Source organism: Notolepis coatsorum (assembly GCF_963971535.1).
Source record: "Notolepis coatsorum genome assembly, chromosome: 5".
NCBI lineage: Eukaryota > Metazoa > Chordata > Actinopteri > Aulopiformes > Paralepididae > Notolepis > Notolepis coatsorum.
This window is the reverse complement of record NC_140169.1, coordinates 112,580,334-112,600,173: the sequence shown is the minus strand read 5'-3', so window position 1 is coordinate 112,600,173 and position 19,840 is coordinate 112,580,334. Positions and strand designations below refer to the sequence as shown.

The 19,840-nt window shown below is 43.4% G+C and overlaps 1 protein-coding gene across 1 annotated transcript in view; it reads right to left on the bottom strand.

The window, feature by feature from the left end:
* LOC311228905 (MAM domain-containing glycosylphosphatidylinositol anchor protein 2) overlaps window positions 1-19,840 on the bottom strand; it is a gene marked incomplete at its 5' end in the record, with an annotated part of 580,884 nt that overhangs the window by 2,876 nt on the left and 558,168 nt on the right. Inside the window, 2 exons of the mRNA XM_084314863.1 lie at window positions 12,996-13,092; window positions 17,698-17,828. Coding sequence (XP_084170989.1) covers window positions 12,996-13,092; window positions 17,698-17,828 — 228 coding nt within the window. The remainder of the gene's footprint in view (window positions 1-12,995; window positions 13,093-17,697; window positions 17,829-19,840) is intronic.

The following is a 19,840-nucleotide window of genomic DNA, read 5'->3' as shown; positions in this document are numbered from 1 at the left end:
TCTACGTGTAGGCTACCCTACTTCATTCATTAATGTGCTGCTCCAGTATTATTGGCAACAATTTATTTATTTAAAGATTATTTAAAGATTATTGATGATTTAAGAATAATCATATTGTATGGGGTGTCCAAGACCTGTCCTCTATTCTACTGGAGAAGGCATATATGAAGCACACTTCATATCAAAGCAAGTGGTGTGTCCATATCAAGGTACCAAGAGATACAGGCAATAATGGTAGCCTATGATATTATTATTATTATTATTATTATTATTATTATTATTATTATTATTATTATTATTATTATTATTATTATATTATTATTATTATTATTATTATTATTATTATTATTATTATTATTATTATTATACCTCCATGTAGATAAAAGATAACATATACAATAATTGTATTTAACAGATTTCCAAAATGGTAATAGATAAATTAGAGATAATCAACATGCAAAACAAAGTGCATTCCATAAAAATAACCATGTTTCTCAGTGGTTATTTTTAACCTGATGCACATCGGATGAAACACATTCAGAAAGAGACTTGACTCAAGTTTCTCAAGTTCAAGTTTCTTTATCATACAGAAATACAGAATACTTTTGCATGAAATGCTTCTTTCTGTTTTGCTCCTGAGAGTGTGCTAGATAAAATAACAAGATAGTGTAAAATAAGGCGGCTGGGTGGCACAGCGGAGATTACGCTTGTCACCAATGCAAGAGACTCCGGTATCGAATCCGGGTGTCAGCATTGCCTCCGGCTTGGGCCGGCCGTCATACTGGCTCAATTGGCAGAGCCAGCGGGTGGAAGTCGATGGGTGGTAGATTGGACGTTGTGGACAGCGACTCCTACAGGTCGGTTGGGGGACGCCTGCACAGCAATGGCGGGGGTAGTGTGAGCCTCCCATGCGCTACACCTCGCCAATGAGAGTCCGCGCTGGCAGGTGAAAAGATGTGACAGGCTGCCTCCTCGTGTACCGGAGGGGACACGTGATGCAAGGCTTCTCCTCCATACAACCGACCAGTGGGGGGCATAGTCGAGCAACGTTCAAGACAGGGGAGGGGAGAATTGGAAACACGAAATTGGGATGGGAGAAAAATAGAAAATAAGGAGAAAAAGGGGATACAAAAAAAGATAGTGTAAAATAGTATAATATAAGTATAAAATATAAAGTCATGTACGTAAACAAGTGTAAACAAAACAAAAAATTTCAATATACATATATACAGTATATGTACAGTCTATACAATGCAGATACAGTACAGTGTAGAAATGGTGAGGTATAGCTTAGCTTGTGGTGCCACCTTGTGGTGGTGATGTGCAATGAGGTGCATGAGATTGATGCCAATAAATATAAAGTGTGTTAGTGGCTAAAGTGGGTGCTACAGTGTGTTGTTTATTTAAAGTGAGTGTGTGCATGTGGATGTGTGTGTTGTGGGTGTATTTGATGGTCTGTTATTGTTCATTGTTCATTGAGCATCCTGATGGCCTGGGGATAGAAGCTCCTTCTGAGTCTCTCTGTGCTTGCCATGAGACTCCGGTATCGCTTGCCTGACCGCAGGAGTTCAAAGAGGCAGTTGTTTGGGTGGCTGGGGTCTTTGATTATTCTCTTAGCCTTACCCATGCAGCGCTTGTTGTAAATGTCTTGGAGAGTGGGAAGCCCCCCTCCAATTGTGCGTTCGGCTGAACGGGCCGCATCTATTCGTATGCTAACGGAGTTGTGTTTCCGCGGTCGGTTTGCGCGATCTGATTGGCCACTGACGTTTATCTCAGCACCAATCGCGTTACTTCTAACAATCGCGCCAGCAGGCTGTTACCCTAACCTTAACCCTAACCTTAACCAACTAACCCTAACCTTAACCCTAACCTTAACCAACTAACCCTAACCTTAACCTTAACCTTAACCAACTAACCCTAACCCTAACCTTAACCCTAACTTTAACCAAATCGCGCAACCAAACGCGGAAGTGCAACTGCGGGCCAATCAGATCGCACAAACCGACCGCGGAAACACAACTCCGTTAGAAAAAGATATCAGGCGAACGGGCCACTCTCTGTAGTCTGCTACGGTCCTGTGCAGTGCTATTCCCAAACCAGGAGGTGATATTGCCAGTCAGGATGCTCTCTATTGTGCATGAGTAGAAGTTCTTGAGGATCTTCTGACTCATTTTGAACTTCCTTAGACGCCTAAGGAAGTAGAGGTGTTGTCGTGCCTTCTTGATAACACTGTCAATGTGTGTGGTCCATGTTAAGTCCTCGGATATGTGGACTCCGAGGTACTTAAAACTGTTCACTCTCTCAACCGACTCATGACCAGATACCTGAGACTTGACTTGGACTCCAGCTCAAAAATGTGAGACTTGACTTGGACATAAAAATGGCTTGTGAGCATCTCTGGCACTAACCTACAAACAGCTGCTAACCCATTCTTAACACTTTGATTGCCAGCAGTCAACATGTACAAAACGGATTGTTTTTTTATTGGTACATTTCCGTTTTATACAGTTTTGAATACGAGTATAGTTTTGAACATTTCTAGAAAAAAATAAATATTCTGCAGGAATCGCCCTTTACTGGAATACACACAACATGTTGTCATTTTCCGGCTGATATATGAATCGTTTTCAAATAAACGCTAGATTATCGATAGTATATGTGTACTTATGCACGCTAGAGAAGCGGGCTGAGAAATCGATTATCTATGACCTGGTCAGCGCTAACGTCATACACGCACACAGCCACACACAGACACGTTGGGAAATATGTGAAAAAAACATCTGATTACCCCAAAACTGCTAAAATAGATTCCTTACCTTAGATGTTCTGCAAAAAGATTATTCCAATTCCTGATCGCCATTCCAAATATCGATCGCGTTTATCGATCCAACATTAGACCTCGAAACAGGTTGCCCCAATGAATGCAATAGTCTCGGGTTACATGCCTGAGAAGTAAAATGTGGAATCCGGAGTTTTCTTTTCACATGCATTTTCATTGAGTCCATTCCAATGGGTGCAATACCATCCGGGAGATGATAGGGGGCGGTATTTGCCCTTTTCGAGCTCAGAGACAGTCCCAATGATAATGTGAGGCTGGATTGATGAAAAATGAATGGATATCGCTAATAAAAGAAGTAACGATTAAATAACGAGATTTGTCATTGTTGGCACTCAACGCATGGCGGCCAACAACGAGATTTATCGTCGTTGGCACTTAATGTGTTAAGCATGAGCTAGCCAAAAGTCACCTCTCTCATCTTATGGGACTACTCTACCTGTATGGTGCCGTTTCCATGGCCACATGTACTGCAGCGTCATGTGAGATTCATCATGCAAGATTGAATTGCATAATTCATATCACTACTCTGTCCTGACCAGGATGACTACTCCTTAACTACAAATGAAGCAATTGTGTAGCTTTGAATCATAATGGATTCCAAATATATTCTGGAAGCTAAATCCAATTCCAAATGTACTACATTATATGTATTCACTTTGCATAGAACAAGTATGCAATAGTAGGCCATTATATCTTGTTGTGTCACCATTTAATTTCCGATTCTGTAATTATGGTTCACATGCAATTATTTCCCTACTTGGCTGCTATTGTTGTTTTCGTGTCTCTTTTAAAAAAAATCTTTTTTTACGAATTCAATCAACAGCTTTGTACGTTCCTCCTCAAAAGAAATCATGAATCATTTACCCCCCGCACATCATATTTTCAAGGGGAACGAGGCGACGATACGTCTGAATTGCTCGGTGACAAGGATGAGTACGTTTTGATATGCAGTGAGGCACGGGCGGCCCTTCCAGTCTGTGTTGCTGCTTGCTTGATTTAAATCCTACCTTCCACTGTGAGAGAAGAAAATCCCCCTGTGCACTTACCACCTTGTCAAGGGTGGCGGGTCCTGCTTACCATATTCTCACTCTATAACTGAAAAAGGTTCATAGTACTATAAACTAGTACGTTTATTAGTATTGTTTGTCTCAGAAGCACCACAGGTGCTTGTGATACGTGCCGACAGCTTGGTCACATGGCGTTCTTGCTGGAAGTGGGGCAGTACCAGACGCCGGGACAAGTGGGCCTAACCAAGTACCCCACACCTTGAGTGCTGTTCTGAAGAAACTGTCCGGAAATGGCAGACGTCATTGTCAGTCACTTGCCACTTCTGTCAAGGGGGCCATATGACCAAGCTGACGGCACACATTACAATAACACCTGTGGTGCCTCTGGTGAAGGTGGTAGATTTAATTTCACAGCCAAAGTGTCAAGGTAAAAAACGTACCTAGTCTATACTGTACTATTATAACAATTTATAGTATTTTCTTACTGTTCCCACAATATAATTACAGTGCTCAGTCATGTTATTACAGTACTGTTGCTATCACGACAACCTTTTTTCTTTTAACAGGAAACTGGGATGACCTGGAGCTGTTTTCTGTGGAATACTGACACTTGTACATTTGCCTGAAGCCTCGACTAATTAGGTATGTGTTGTCTTGCTGTGTTGCCTTCCTTTAATCCTGTCAAGTTCAAACACAGTCTTCTTCTGAAGCATTCTACAACCATGGTGCAGGAGACAGGTACAGTAGTGACTTTGGTAGTGATTTAGTTAATCCATGTACCAACACCACTCTGGACAGCTGGTTGTTAGCTGCACAGTGAAGTAAGGCTCCATGTTTGTTAAAAAAAAAAGGGTTGAGAGATATTTGCCATGGATGGTGTCTTAGTCTTAGCTTTTAATAAGCATTTGGACCGCACTTTTTATTTATTGGTAAAGAGATTTTCACTACAATTCATACCTCATTGCACCTTACCCTAAGTTGTACCTCATCCCATTTCTGCATTGTACTGTATACTGTATTGTACTGTAACTCACTGTTACTCTTTTTTACTCTGTATTGTATGTTGTATATATGTATATTGACTGAACACTTTTTGTGTACGTACTTTTGACTTTCTATTTTATACTTTTTATCTATTTTTATCTAGCACACTCCCAGGAGCTCATACAGAAAAAAGCATTTCATGGAAAAGTATTCTGTATTTTACTATGACAACTAATAAAGAAACTTGAAACTTGAACTAATGCACATTGTTCACAAGAACAAGAGTTATAAGTAGTAAGTAAAGACCACACCTCTGTCGGTGGCATTGAATTGAAGCATTAAGTAGAATCTGATGCCTCTGGTTCACAGGTGTTATATAGCAACACAAACGGGCTATCTAAAAAAGCCACGGCAGTGGCCATGCTTGTTTACAACCTGTGTTTAACACATTGGACGCCAGACCCGAGATAAGTCGAGTTAACTAGCCGAACGTTGGGCGCCAAACCCGAGAAAAGTCACGTTTTCATCGTTATTTCCATTCATCCATCCAGCCTGATGTTATCATTGGGAATGGGTCTGAGATCGCAAGTGTCCAATACCGCCACCTAACGCACATCCTTGTGTAGCACCCTGAATATTCGACTATTATTCAGAAGTGCTGACTTGCCTTTTATCTCCCCTTTGTGCACAAAGACATGTTAACTAGTTTCCATTGATATTCTCTCGAACAATGACACGAGTTTCTCCTTCTCTCACCGGCTGGAATATGGATTATAAACAGTAAACTGAATCATATTCAATCCACCCAGTTCTCTTCCTGTGGGGCTAGTTGGCGGTACCAGCAGGGGGCGGCAGGTGGCAGGCGGAGTGCACGAGAGAGAAGCAAGTCAACTGAAACGGAAGTGGGGAGAACCGCTCTCTTCAACTTTGGACTTGGACCTGGGTGGTCGTGTCGTTGAAAGAGCCCCGTGGTGGACCACACGGGTGAACGTATTGAACTTGAATATATTACGGGTTATACTAGAAATATAAGCGTAGTAGCGTGTTGCATGTCCCCACTGAATAACCCTAGTGATACGAGTTATCCTAGAAGAAGGCGGTATAGCCAAGAGTTGGCTTATGTTAACGTTATCCCCTCCAGTGAGGTGCCCAGCCAGCGTGGCTTGAAGAGGACCGGTGGTTAGAGGCACCCTGCGTCATTGTATGTTTCGGCTAACAGGAGGGCTGTCTAGGACCCACAGAGTAGCTTCAGTTAAGGTAGGGCTCAAGATTATTATCGCGCGTCAACCCAGCACCGGCAAGCAGCAGCCTGTCTTCACCGGCGGTCTACATCTGCTCTGCACCGGCGGTCGTCAGCCCAGCACGGGAGTTCGTCCCGTCCAGCAGAAGTCGCCATCACCCAGCACGCGCCTTCAGCCCGCTACTGCTCCCTCTGCCCCACACCGCTTGCTAGCTCCTGTGACGAGAGCGTTCGACGCCATCTTACCACCCGGACAGTGGTGGTGCGGCGAGGCCGCCATCTTGGTTGAGTACATTGGCGCTTCGGTGCTCAGGATCCTATTGCACAGTACACAGTGTGTCGCGGCCTACGGGCGAAGCTAATGGTTGCTAACCACAGTTCATAGGGGTACCCCATAAACATTACATGCCGGCATTAGTTTAGGACTTTTGTTAGGTAAAGTGGGCCCACCTTTTCATTTCCTTTGAGTGTGATAACGTGTATGGTCATGCCTCTTAATTTCCCGTCTCGTTAAACCTGTTTCTTCCTGGGGTACATTAATGCTGCCGTAATATGTAAAGCCTTAGAGGAAGGTATTATTGTATAAGTGTTATATATGTTATTATTATAATTATTAGTAATTAGGAATAATGATAGTATATGCCATTTGACTCACTGCCAGTAATACTTGTCACTGTCCAGTATAAGTAACACTAAACGAACTAAGACGGGAATTGTGTGTGTGCATGTCCATTATTGAGTCTAACCCTAACCCTTTTTGATGCGGGTAATATTATTATTATTTAACCCTTTCTCCTTCCAGTCATTAAGGTATCTAGTGGTCGTCGAGGGAGGGTACTGCTTGCGGGAGGAATGAATCTATTTATGCATATCAGTCACTAGGTGTGGGAGGGTTAACGGAGGTATTGAGGGAAGTGAGAGCGAGTTGGGGAGTACTGCTGACCGCCCCGGAGAGGCGAGGAGGACCAGAGTACCAAACCAGGTTGGTAAATCCCGGGCCCCATTCACTCCCACTACCGGGCCCCAGTTTGACGCTCCAGGCCCAAAGACGAGGGTGCAGTCAGACGGAGCTCTACTGCGTCCAGCTACCTTGTGACTGCCAGCAACCGTTCCCACAAAGCAGGGATAATCCACCCTGCTACACTTGGAAACCATCTGGCTTGGGCTGTGTGTCGATCTAAGAAGTCCGGTCCAGGTTTTCCTTCTCGGGCATGAGTAACGTTTATAACACATGGATTGGGGAGACTCGAGCACCGCCGGTTCATGTGCTTTGGTGGATTATCTTGGCATCACGATCGACATCAATACTTGGAATGGCGATCAGATAATTGGAATATTCTTTTTGCAGTACATCCTAGTCAAGGTAGTATCAATCTCGCGTTGATCCGAGCATGCCTTCATTGTGATCCGTGTGTGTCCTGTAACGTTACTGTATATATACGAATGAAATAAAACAAACTGCGTAGCATCCGGACTATTACAGAGCATCTATGCCGTTGGTGACGAAAGTGACATTCACTAAGTGCTGTTTAGTGGCGTTTCCTGGGATTACACAGAATTACTCTAAAACTATACTCATATTCACCACGGTATAAAACGGGAATGTATGGATGAAATGTTTTTCTGTTTTTTGCATCTTGACCGGAAGAAACTCAATGACAATCGACTATATTATTAGATCCATAGCTATAATATCTAATATAGTTTTAGCACTGCAAACACTGGCATGTATCCCCATTCATTACAGCGCTGGCACACACGGCCATACGCCCACAGCGACCTCTGGCGCTGAACTAGTTAAAGAATGTTTACAGCTATCAGGAGATCAGAGGAGTGGAGTGATGCCCCTTTCCTGTACACACTTATGGAAGTCCATGCCTTAAGTGCTAAGACGACATAGCTTCCTTGTGTTATGACGAATGATTCTGCCAGTAACCATCGTTGTTTGCGATAATGCCACTGTAGATGACTATAAAGCCTAATCCATATATCATATATCTTGCCACAGTTGGGATGATGAGGGATTCTGGATAGAGCTGCATCAAGGGACTCATAGAATATGTCTTTGGTGGTGGGCGACTGGGTGGCGCAGCGGACATTGCGCTCGTCACCAACGCAAGAGACACCGGGTTTGACTCCGGCTGTCTGCGCTTCTATCCTCCCTACAACCGGCCAGTGGGGGGCATATGCGAGGGGAGGGAAGAATTGGCACATTGGAATTGGGATGGGAGAACAAATTGAAAAAGGAGAAAAAGTGGATACAAAATTTTAAAAAATACGTCTGGTGTTATTATCTGCATCCAAGGTGGGGGCATAGGCGCTTAGTAGAGCAGCAAAGCGGCCTTCCACCAGGGGGATATGCCACTGGTGCCTTGTGGAGTAACTTGCTTTTTACAGCGAAGCCTACTCCATGGGGCCTTCCGGAAGAATATGTAACGTTCACCTCTGTCAGTAAGTCTTCGTCAGAGGACCTGGGACTGCCCCTTTTCCACTGCATGGTACCTACTCGACTCTACTCTACTCTGCATTTTCGGTTTTCCATTATTAAAGTACCTGGTACCAGGTACTTTTTGGGTACTTTTTTAGTCCCTGCTCTGTCGAGGTTCCAAGCGAGTAGAACTGGTACCAGAAAAGTCACGTGAAACACTGCAGACCACTGATTGGTAAGAAGAGAGACGCATCACTCGTTGGAGCGTCTGCACAAAAACAGAAAGCCGCCATCTTTAATGGCTCGCTTAGGATTAATTATTTGTTTGCAGCAGGAACAAGTGCAATAAACAAAAAAGGATACAGTCACTGTGTATTCTGCCTCATTTATTGATGAAACAAAACCGACATCAACACAATTTGCCACCGAGCCGAGAGTTTAGTCTCACAAAAAGATCGCTGATTTGTTAACACTATGGCGTCCGGAGCCCCGTGGCGATTTAGGCCTCAGAGGACAGAGGATTGTAAACAAACCAATGTACTTTCTAAGAGCTTTATATATCATTTATAGTATTGCTATCTGTCCATTCTCATTGTCACTTGAGTGCATAAACCGTGCCTTCATAATGGCTTAAAGAAAATAAAAATCCATCGTTTGGTTGTCATTTTATAGCGTCGTGAATATAAGGTATATCACGCTTTTCGTCTAGGCTTTTCTGCAGGAGGCTGCAAAAAAAGCCTAAACGTTGGAGCCGTTATATCAAACGCCATTTCTGCTGTATATATACGAATGAAATAAAACAAACTGCGTAGCATCCGGACTATTACAGAGCATCTATGGATGAAATGGGGGCGGCGGGGAACGCCGATCAGTATTATTGATTAGCAATAGAGTGTGCGTTCCGGTAGCCAATGTCAGTAGTCTATCACGTTAGGTTATAAAACAATGTCCAATCCAGCTGTAATTTGGGGTAATATTATCCTACCGTCAGGCCATGTGATCGCCGGCAGCATTTCCTCACCAGTCATCGGATTCTGGTAGATCGATATGCACATTGGCTAATCATAAATCCCATTATTCCATGCTGAAAAAAACATTCGGCAAGCTGATCCAAGATGGAGGGTCTTCTTTTGGAATCAAGGATCTATGATCCGCCCACAGGACTGTAAAAGCATTTTTTTTTATCCCATCAATGATACTGCAGTGGAGCGATGGCGCCCCTAAGCGGATCTGGCCGGTACTGCATGTTTCGAAAATCAAATATGTGGAAAGATCCTGCTAGTGGATCGGGTACCTAATAAGCGTTATAAATATGGAATAAAACAATAACAACTCGTCACGAGTATACTCGTGGCTCTGGACCACAATGCATGGAATCGAAACACGTATATACTCGTGAACGGACGCCATAGTGTTAAGCTTGTTGTTAGCTTAGGTGCTAATGTGCTAGCATTTTAGCATGGCTATCGTACATAGCGTGATCAATATAACTCGCTATTGATTGTTTGTACTAGTAACGTTAATGCTAGTAGAATAGACACAACGTGAGGTAATCACCATCCATTTTAAACCGGTTATTACCTAATGCTAACGTTAGCAGATAGACGTGAGAGGTAACGTTAAAGCTTGTTGTTAGCCTAATGCTAATGTTAACGTTAGCAGATAGACACGAGCCTAGGTAACGTTAAAGCTTGTAGAATAGACACAATGAGAGGTAACGTTAGCGTTAGCAGAATAGACACAACGAGAGTCTGGTTAATGTTGTTATTGATTGATTGATTGAAAACTGTGTTTTACTCTGGCTTGCTCCAAGCCCTCACGGACATAGCTATGCTGGAGCTCTCATGCTGTACACCAGCGGCCCCGCCTCCCCACACAGAGACAAACTGAGTACTTAGTACCTGCAGTGGAAAAGGAACGAAGTACCAGGTACCTAAAGCGAGTAGAGTAGAGTAGGGTAGAGTCAAGTAGGTACCATGCAGTGGAAAAAGAGGCGTAAGTACAGTAATATCTACTGTATATTGTACCTATTGAGCTTGTGTGCAATGAAGGCAATCTGTCTGTGGGGTCTATCTTGATCATTGAGGAGGGTGCAGACATTCTAGGTTAGCCAGGTTCATAGTCATCAAAGGTTTTGATTTATAGTTTTTTTGACAGCAGAATGGGGATGGTGTGAGAGAAACAGGCAACCTTTTCTAGAACCTTCCCCTTGTATTTGAGATCCAAAAGACAAAACAGCTGAAATGATTTGTGTGGTTGTGACCTTGGCAGATAAGACATTCACAATATCAGGGTCCGGGACGAATATGAGGAATATATTTTTAAGTTAGTCTTTAACCTCTTAAGCCCTAGCCATATTTTCAGAGAATTCGCCTAAAAATACCTACCTAAATAAATGGAAGATTGCTCCACTTCTACAAGGTCCATTTGCATGTTCTTGGTATCTAGGGACATCTATGGATCTCATATTGTGTCTGTTACTAGGCTTGAGTCAACTCAATTGTAATGAATCAATGGAGAATATCAAATTCTTATTGAATTTCTTTGACGTTGAATAACACCATGCTAACATTGACCAGACGTGAAATATTGAGCTCATTCAGCACCTTCTGATCAAGTGTACAAAAGATCAAAGCTAATTAATAAAGGGCAGATTATTTAACTCATAACACTGGTCTATCTTGTGTTTGTACTTTTTATATTACTATTTTATATTTATATTACTTTATTTATTACTTTTTATAGTACTTTATTATTATTATATTTTATATTACTATATTGTACTGTACTGTGAATCTATGCATCCCCCACCCTGTACCCCCCCCCCCCCATGCTGCTCTGACACCTGCATTTCCCCTAGGGGATCAATAAAGGATTATCTTATCTTATCTTATCTTATTTACAGGGTTTTTTGTAGATATAGTAGTGAATTTTGCCATCCGGACACATGCAATTTGAAATATGAATATAGAATATAGACTATCAGGCCTATAAATGACCTTATTATTGCCAATTCACGCATCTATGGATCAGGCCAAATGTCCAAAATTCCATTTTGTAATGTAAATAGCTGTTCACAGAAAAGTAAAGAAACAAACTATGTTCTATTTTAACGTTCAGATATGATATGAACCCAAAAAGAATGTTTTGACAGGGTTAGCGTCTTTACTCTTGGCTACATTTGAAAAAGAAACGCAACATTAATTAATACATTCTGTATTGATCGATTTATGGTGTGATATGAATCTAGGCCCTGTATCGAGCCCTTCAGGCTTAAGGGGATAAAAAAGGGTCATATAGCCTAAAGGGAGGATCAGATCTATCCTGCCCTATTGAGTTGATGAACACAAGTGCAGCACAAAATATTGTGGATAATTGTAAGCCAGGATTAACAATATACAAGAAATACAAAAACTAAAAAAACAGGGTAATATACAATGGAATGAATGAATTGAATTGAAAACCTTTATTTATCCCCGAGGGGAGATTCAGATGTCCTTTACAGCATAACAGCAATTTAAAAACAGTAAAGATAGTTACATAACATACACTTATTAGTATGTGTTAAAAACAAGATGGACAAATACATAGGGATAAAAATAGCTAAAATAGGGCTAAAATAGAGCTAAAAGTGGTGAAAAAAAAGAAACAAGTCAAATCATGATGTTAAATAATTAAATTAATTGTTACAGTCCACAACCGAGCTCCTCCAGTCGACGGCAGTTGGCCCGTCCTGGCCCTGCCTGGTTGTGGAGCCTGATTGCCACCGGCACAAAGGACTGCCCGAAGCGCTTTGTGGTATGTCAGGGGGGGGGGGGGGGGGGGGGGGGGGGGAATAAGTCTGTGGCTAAACGTGGACCGCATTGCGGTCAGCTCATCATGGAGGATGACAGGATAATCAACCAAAACGGACAAAAGAAATAAAGTAACTTCAAAGTAAAATATTTTATGACCATCTAACGGGGAAGATGTTATTACCTGCATTGCTTTTATTCTCTTTTAGTCTATTTTATTCTCATTTTGTGTCTATTTTACTGCTGTGAAGCACTTTGGGCTTCGTATTCTTATTACTATGAAAGGTATACAGTGCAGAATCTGAATAGGGCTGTTCAGTCCTATTCAGGGGCGGGCATCTCCTTCCCCCACAAACTTGGCCACACCCACTGTATTCCAGTGGCAAGATAAAATACCTGAGACAGCCTTCAGGTGGGTTGCATGGGCAGTGGACATACATACATACGCACGCACGCACGCACTGCGCGCGCGCACACACACACACACACACACACACACACACACACACACACACACACACACACACACACACACACACACACACACACACACACACACACACACACACACACACACACACACACACACACACACACACACACATTCACTCTCCTTCACTTGTCGCTACGGGAACAAGAAAATCCTGCATACATAGCCATGGAGAGAAGAGAGCTGGTGGGATGGTAGTGTTTTGCTACTCACTGGGTGGTGGGTTTCGACACTCCCCTTCCTCCAGGGTGACATCATCAATAGCAATGTCGCCCTCTATGCCTGGGCCCCGTATACCTTCCAGTACCACCTGGAGAGAGAGACAGAGAAAGAGAGACAGAGAAAGAGAGAAAGAGAGACAGACAGATAGACATAGATAGACATAGATAGATAGATAGATAGATAGATAGATAGATAGATAGATAGATAGATAGATAGATAGATAGATAGATAGATAGATAGATAGATAGATAGATAGATGAACAAGAGAGATGGAAGGAAGAGCATGACAGAGAAAACTGAGACAGATGACATTACGTGGTAAAGCTTACTACTATATCTACCACTCACCAAAAATAGGATTTACTGATGGCATTGCTTCAGCGACATCAATTCTTCCAAGCAAAATAAGTGTCTGTGCCCATCACAAGTGCCAGACCACTCACTCTCTCTCTCACTTAATCTCGAGGCGTATCAAGTGCTACATCAATACATGTCCCCGGGGACACAAATACTCAATACCAGGTAGTCAGCTACTGTATACGAGAGAGAGGGGGGAGAAGGGGAGAGAGAGAGAGCGAGAGAGAGCGAGAGCGAGCGAGCGAGAGAGAGAGAGAGATACAAGATACTTTAATGCCACACAACTATGGTTGGTGGTAATCGTTTGTGGTACAGCATGTTATTTAAGCACTGGGACATCAACATGGAACATCAAACGCCCCCCCTCCCACCTCCCAATCCCCACAATAAATACATAAATACATACAGGAGGACAGTCACATATAACAAGTGTCAGTTAGTGTCAGTTCAATTCAGTTCATGTTCACTTCAGTTTGGATGCTTGCCCGTCTGTGCAATGGGGGGGGGGGGGGGGGGGGGGGCAGGGTGGTTAGTGTTTGGACTGCTGTGGGGAAAAAGCTGTTTGTGAAGCGTGTGTCTGGTTGAAATGGACCTGTAGCGAATTGAGAGTATGCGCTGGAATAAGTGGTGTGCTGGGTGGGGGGGATCGTTGACTATTTGACCAAGATACAAGATACAAGAGTTTTATTTGTCACGGCATACAGGTATACAGTGAAATGCGGGGGGGTCTCGCCCGCAACGATGTGCAATAGTACAAGTAATAATAATAAGAGTCCAACCAATAGAGCGGCATAGTGCAATAAACAAGTAAACAAAGTAGGCATATCGGTATCTGTACATGAGCTATTTACAGAGCATGGTAGGACATGCTAGGTCCTGTGGCAGTGCAGTACACTGTTAGCTACGGATGAGGCATTGGGTCTTTATGTACACTGCTATACAATGCTATATTATACGATCTCAAGCTATACTATTCTTAAAGTGATCTTTCCTTCTGTAAAGTGTCCATAGTGTGAGCGTGAGCAGCATGAGTGAGTTTGTGCTCATGTTAAAGTGGCTGCTAGTGTGTGAGCGTGTACAGTGTGTGTGTTGTGTGTGTGCTCATGTGTGCTTGTGCGTGGAGAGTTCAGTGTTCAAGGCTCTGATGGCCTGGGGGAAGAAGCTGAGCCTAAGTCTCTCTGTCCTCGTTACTAGTGCTCGCAGGCGTTTGCCTGACCGCAGCAGCGTGAACAGGCTGTTGTTGGGGTGGTGAGGGTCTTTCATTATCCTGCAGGCTCTGGATTTGCACCTCTTGTTGTATAGGACCTGCAGGGTTGGTAGTGCAATACCCGTGGTACGCTCGGCTGAGCGTCCTGTGCCGTGCTGTTGCCATACCAGGCAGTGATGTTTCCAATCAAGATGCTCTCTACAGCTCCGGAGTAGAAGGACTGGAGTATCTTCCCAGATACTCTGAACTTCCTTAACTGTCTCAGGTGGTAGAGTCGCTGCTTCGCCTTTCTTACGACTGAGTCTATGTGTGTTGTCCATGTCAGGTCCTCTGAGATGTGGACCCCCAGGTACTTGAAGCTGCTCACCCTGTCCACGGTAGCCCCGTTTATCCTCAGTGGTGTGTGTGTGTGTCTCCTGCTGTCTCCTCCTAAAATCCACGATCAGCTCCTTGGTTTTACCAATGTTCAGGAGCAGGCTGTTGTCCTGGCACCAGCGTTCCAGTACCTCAACCTCCTCCCGGTAGGCCTTCTCATCGTTGTCCGAGATCAGCCCCACCACCACTGTGTCGTCCGCAAACTTCACTATGGAGCAGAGCAGGTGACTGAGAGTTCATTGCTGGGTTAAGTACTTCTATTCTATTCACATAATATGCTTACTACATATATCTATTCTATTCACATTATATGCTTACCACTTGTAATGTCCGCCCATCACAATTACGCAAACTGAACAGTGAACAGTTTTAAGTACCTCGGAGTCCACATAACCGAGGACTTGACATGGACCACACACATTGACAGTGTTGTGAAGAAGGCACGGCAACGCCTCTACTTCCTCAGGCGCCTAATTAAGTTCCAAGTCAGTCAGAAGATCCTTAAGAACTTCTACTCATGTACAATAGAGAGCATCCTGACTGGCAATATCACCTCCTGGTTTGGGAATAGCATCGCAAAAGACCGTAGCAGACTACAGAGAGTGGCCCGTTCAGCCGAAGGCACAATTGGAGGGGGGCTTCCCACTCTCCAGAACATTTACAACAAGCGGTGCATGGGTAAGGCTAAGACAATTATCAAAGACTCCAGCCACCCAAACAACTGCCTCTTTGAACTGCTGCGGTCAGGCAAGCGATACCGGAGTCTCATGGAAAGCACAGAAAGACTCAGAAGAAGCTTCTATCCCCAGGCCATCAGGTTGCTCAACGAACAATAACACTATACAAAACCATCAAATGCACTCACAGCACACACAACCACACGCACACACTCACTTTAAACAAACAACTCACTGCAGCACCCACTTACACACTTTATATTTAATGGCAAAGAATTTGCACTATAACCCATACCTCAGTACACCTTACTGTAAATTGTACCTAAATTATACCTCATCCCATTTCTGCTTTGCACTATATAGTATATTGTATATTAGTATATTGTATGGTAACTCAGTTACTTCTACTTGCATTGAACATTGTACATATGTACATATTGAACACCTGTGTCTACATATGTGACTTCTATTTTTTACATGCTATACTTATTTTATTTTATACTTATCTTTTTTGTCTAGCACAGTCTCTGGAGCGTAACAGAAAGAAGCATTTTGTATAAAAGTATTCTGTACTTCTGTATGACAACTAATAAAGAAACTTGAACTGTCTAACGCCTGTCCCGTCTGCATGTTGCTTTTTAACAGCGGAGGAGTGCAAGAATGTGACAATGTGACCATGTGACCGCGGCAGCGCGAGAGAGCGGCAGTGCGGAAATAGGCTGTCTATTGCCATTCTCTAAGACAAACGCTAACCTTAACCAGCTCCTTAACAGCGCCTAAACTTAACCCTTCTAACCTTAACCAACTCCGAAACAATGCCTAACCTTAACCTTAACCTTAACCATGCCTAACCTTAACCTTAACCATAGAAAGAATATTGCCATTCTCTAAGACAAACTCTAACCTTAACCAGCTCCTTAACAGCGCCTAACCTTACCCCTTCTAACCTTAACCAACTCCGAAACAATGCCTAACCTTAACCTTAACCATGCCTAACCTTAACCGGCGAAAGAATACACGTTAAAAAAAAATTGATGGGATTCGAACTTGTCACCAACGGACCGCAGGATGGCAGGACCGCAGCGCTGCCAGGTGAGCTAAGCTTCGAATGAAAATCATGGCGGATTACGGCTACATAATGCCGCAAGTTCTGCCGCTCCGCGGCTGCCGCGTCTGCCGCGGGGCGTGTCGCAGCCAATCAGGGAAAACGCGGAAGCACTCTGCAGCACTCCTCCGCTGTTAATAAGCAATAGGCGTCCCGTCTCCCTGTCTCCGGCTGTCTCGTAGTGATGACCGGAGTGTTGGACGTCCCGTGATGATGACTGGGAGGATATGACCCTCTCTGCGCCGCCCCCTTGCCTCAAATAGATCCGCCATCAGCTCTATATTTTATCTTTCAAAATGTTCAGTTGCTATTACATGCACTTATCTGTGTTTCATTACACATATGAGTGCATGCTTACCAACTGTTTCGCCTGTTTTATTGCAACACTACTATCACCGACATCTAAGAAGGGAGATCCCCCCTTGAACGGCCCTTCTAAGGTTTATCTCCTCCACCTGTGGTGCATTTTCCCCTATTACTAGGTTTTAGTGAGTTTTTCCTTACCTTCGCGTGGGGTATGTCTGGGAGTGTTGCATTTATTTTATTTATTTAAAAAACGTTGGTCTTTATGGTGTTTTTGTTTTGTTCTCGATTTATTGTGATGTTTCTTCTTGACTTGTTTAAAGATGACGTGTCTGGCCCATGGGGACATTAACGTGTGTTGTCGGGCCTTACAAATAAATTTGATTTTACTGTGCGTGAGGTGTAGATGGAGTCCAGAGAGGGGAGGGGGCAGCCAATCATTTTGGAGGCTGTCTTGGTGATGCGTTGGAGTTTGGTGTGTTTGTCAGTGGAACCGTACCAGACTGTGATGGAGAGAGAGAGAGAGAGAGAGAGAGAGAGAGAGAGAGAGAGAGAGAGAGAGAGAGAGAGAGAGAGAGAGAGAGAGAGAGAGAGAGAGAGAGAGAGAGAATGAATACTGCCAAGCGGTATTTGACCGATTAGAGAGAAGTGATTCATCTACTGCCACACCTGGAAGGATGCCGTCGGATGGATGCTGACTTTGGCCTGCTTCCAGCGGTCACCTTGGTTACCACTCAGCGACCATACGGGACCGTCGGACGTTGTCTGGCCCTTCTGCTTCAGAAAGGCATTTAGAGTCCCTACAGTCGGAGGGGGGGAGAGAAAGAGAGAGAGAGAGAGACACGCCAGATGAACATGTGCATAAAGTGTACGCAAACACAGAGGATTCATATTCTGATATTTATACATTGAGCTGTCAAAACAACTCACAATGTCAAATGAAACAATGTGGCATATTCTATTATCCAGCCAACGGTTTTGGAGTCAGCAACACCTCAGCCCTAGATATATCATTTATACATCTAGACTAGGCTTGAGACTTAAAAGAACCATGTGCGCACACACACACACACACACACACACACACACACACACACACACACACACACACACACACACACACACACACACACACACACACACACACACACACACACACACACACACACACACAGGAATGGGAGGGTTACTTTCACAATTGTTGATCGTTAAGGGTGCTTTCTCACTGCCGTTCGGGGTCGAATCAGCTCCGCTCCGTCCTCGCTCCGTCCTTGGGTGCGAACTCCCCCCCTCCCTCTCCCCCCTCTAGTTTGCGTACACATAAATATCGTTTTTGTGGGTATTGTCCAGTTGTTGCTGTATGTTTTTATCTGCCCAAAATTCAAGCAAGCATGAAAGCATTACAGTAATGTCATTGTGTGTGTCAGCAAGTTGATACAGCAAGCCTCTTCCGTGTTTTGGTACAAGCATGCACCACTGGCGCGCACCCGGAACCACCTATTCCAGCAGTCCAGGTTTGGAGCGAATCAGCGTCCCCGGTGACGGGGGGAGCGTTCTCAGTAGGACGATCACACCCTACTTGGGTGCGATCGGGCTGTGATTCGACCCCAAATGGTTAGTGAGAAAGCCCCCTAAGAGTCCTTTCTCAGCACACCCCATGCTGTTCCTCATAGCGTAGTAAATCCGGTTAGTTAGCCACAAACCATTAATTTCAGTGAGCTTCAGTCAGCATGTACAGACAAGAGTTTGTCCCCATTGAATTTGCATACGTTTGACGAATGGCATGGATTGTGCCGTGAAAGGACTCATCATTGGTAAGAACTCAGGAAATAGGGTTTAAAAAAATCTGAACTATCCCTTTAAGTGTATTATTTTATTCAGATTCAGATGACTCATTCATGACTCATTAGATGCCTTTGAGTCATGCAGTGGGTAATAAGCTATTTATCAAACATATCTTTAATCTGATTAATGTGTTTCTTCTTCAATAATTGTACCGATTATTAGATTACTATTACATTATGACTACATTATAACAGATCACTATTACATTATGACTACATTATAATAGATCACTATTACATTATTGATTACATATTATCATGTCATGCATAACTCGTCGTTCACACACCACACACACATCTGATCGCCATAATTACATCTTCAAGCCATCAAAACAACTTCCAATGCCAAATGATCCGTACTACTTTCTAATATCCAACCAAACAACCCTGAAGTTGAATACTGTGATTGAGACTTTGCTTACAGATGCTTGGTCGGGCATGTCGGAAGATCTCAAGTGTGAATCTAAATGCGAGTCTAAATGAGGAGGTCAAACTCATGCATCTTGAGAAGATTTATCTGCTATTCTTCCAGGCATTCTAAACTTAGTATTCATCTCCCTCTCTCGCATTCCAGATTTATGTATTCTTCTGAGCTGGAGCAGCGGCCAAAGGTTAAAAGTGGGACGCGTGAAATGATACACTTATTAATTTGAGGTTCTGCTGATGACGATAAATTATTCTCTAGCACGTAATAATAACGTTTAATTATCTCTAATGAGTGATAAGTGATGAGAATACTTGGTAATGAAACTAACAACTCCATCGCTGTCAATGATTTATACCCGTTGGGTAAAGGTCTGAACGTGGATGAGTGTTAATACTGTAAACGTGAAGGATGGTCCAGACTAGGAATGCAAATTGAAATCATAAGCTTTAACCTCTTAAGCCCTAAGCTTATGTGGTGGTGGTGGGGGGTATTGACATGTCATCAGCTTGTGACTGCAACTTGTTCCTGTTTGCGGACGACT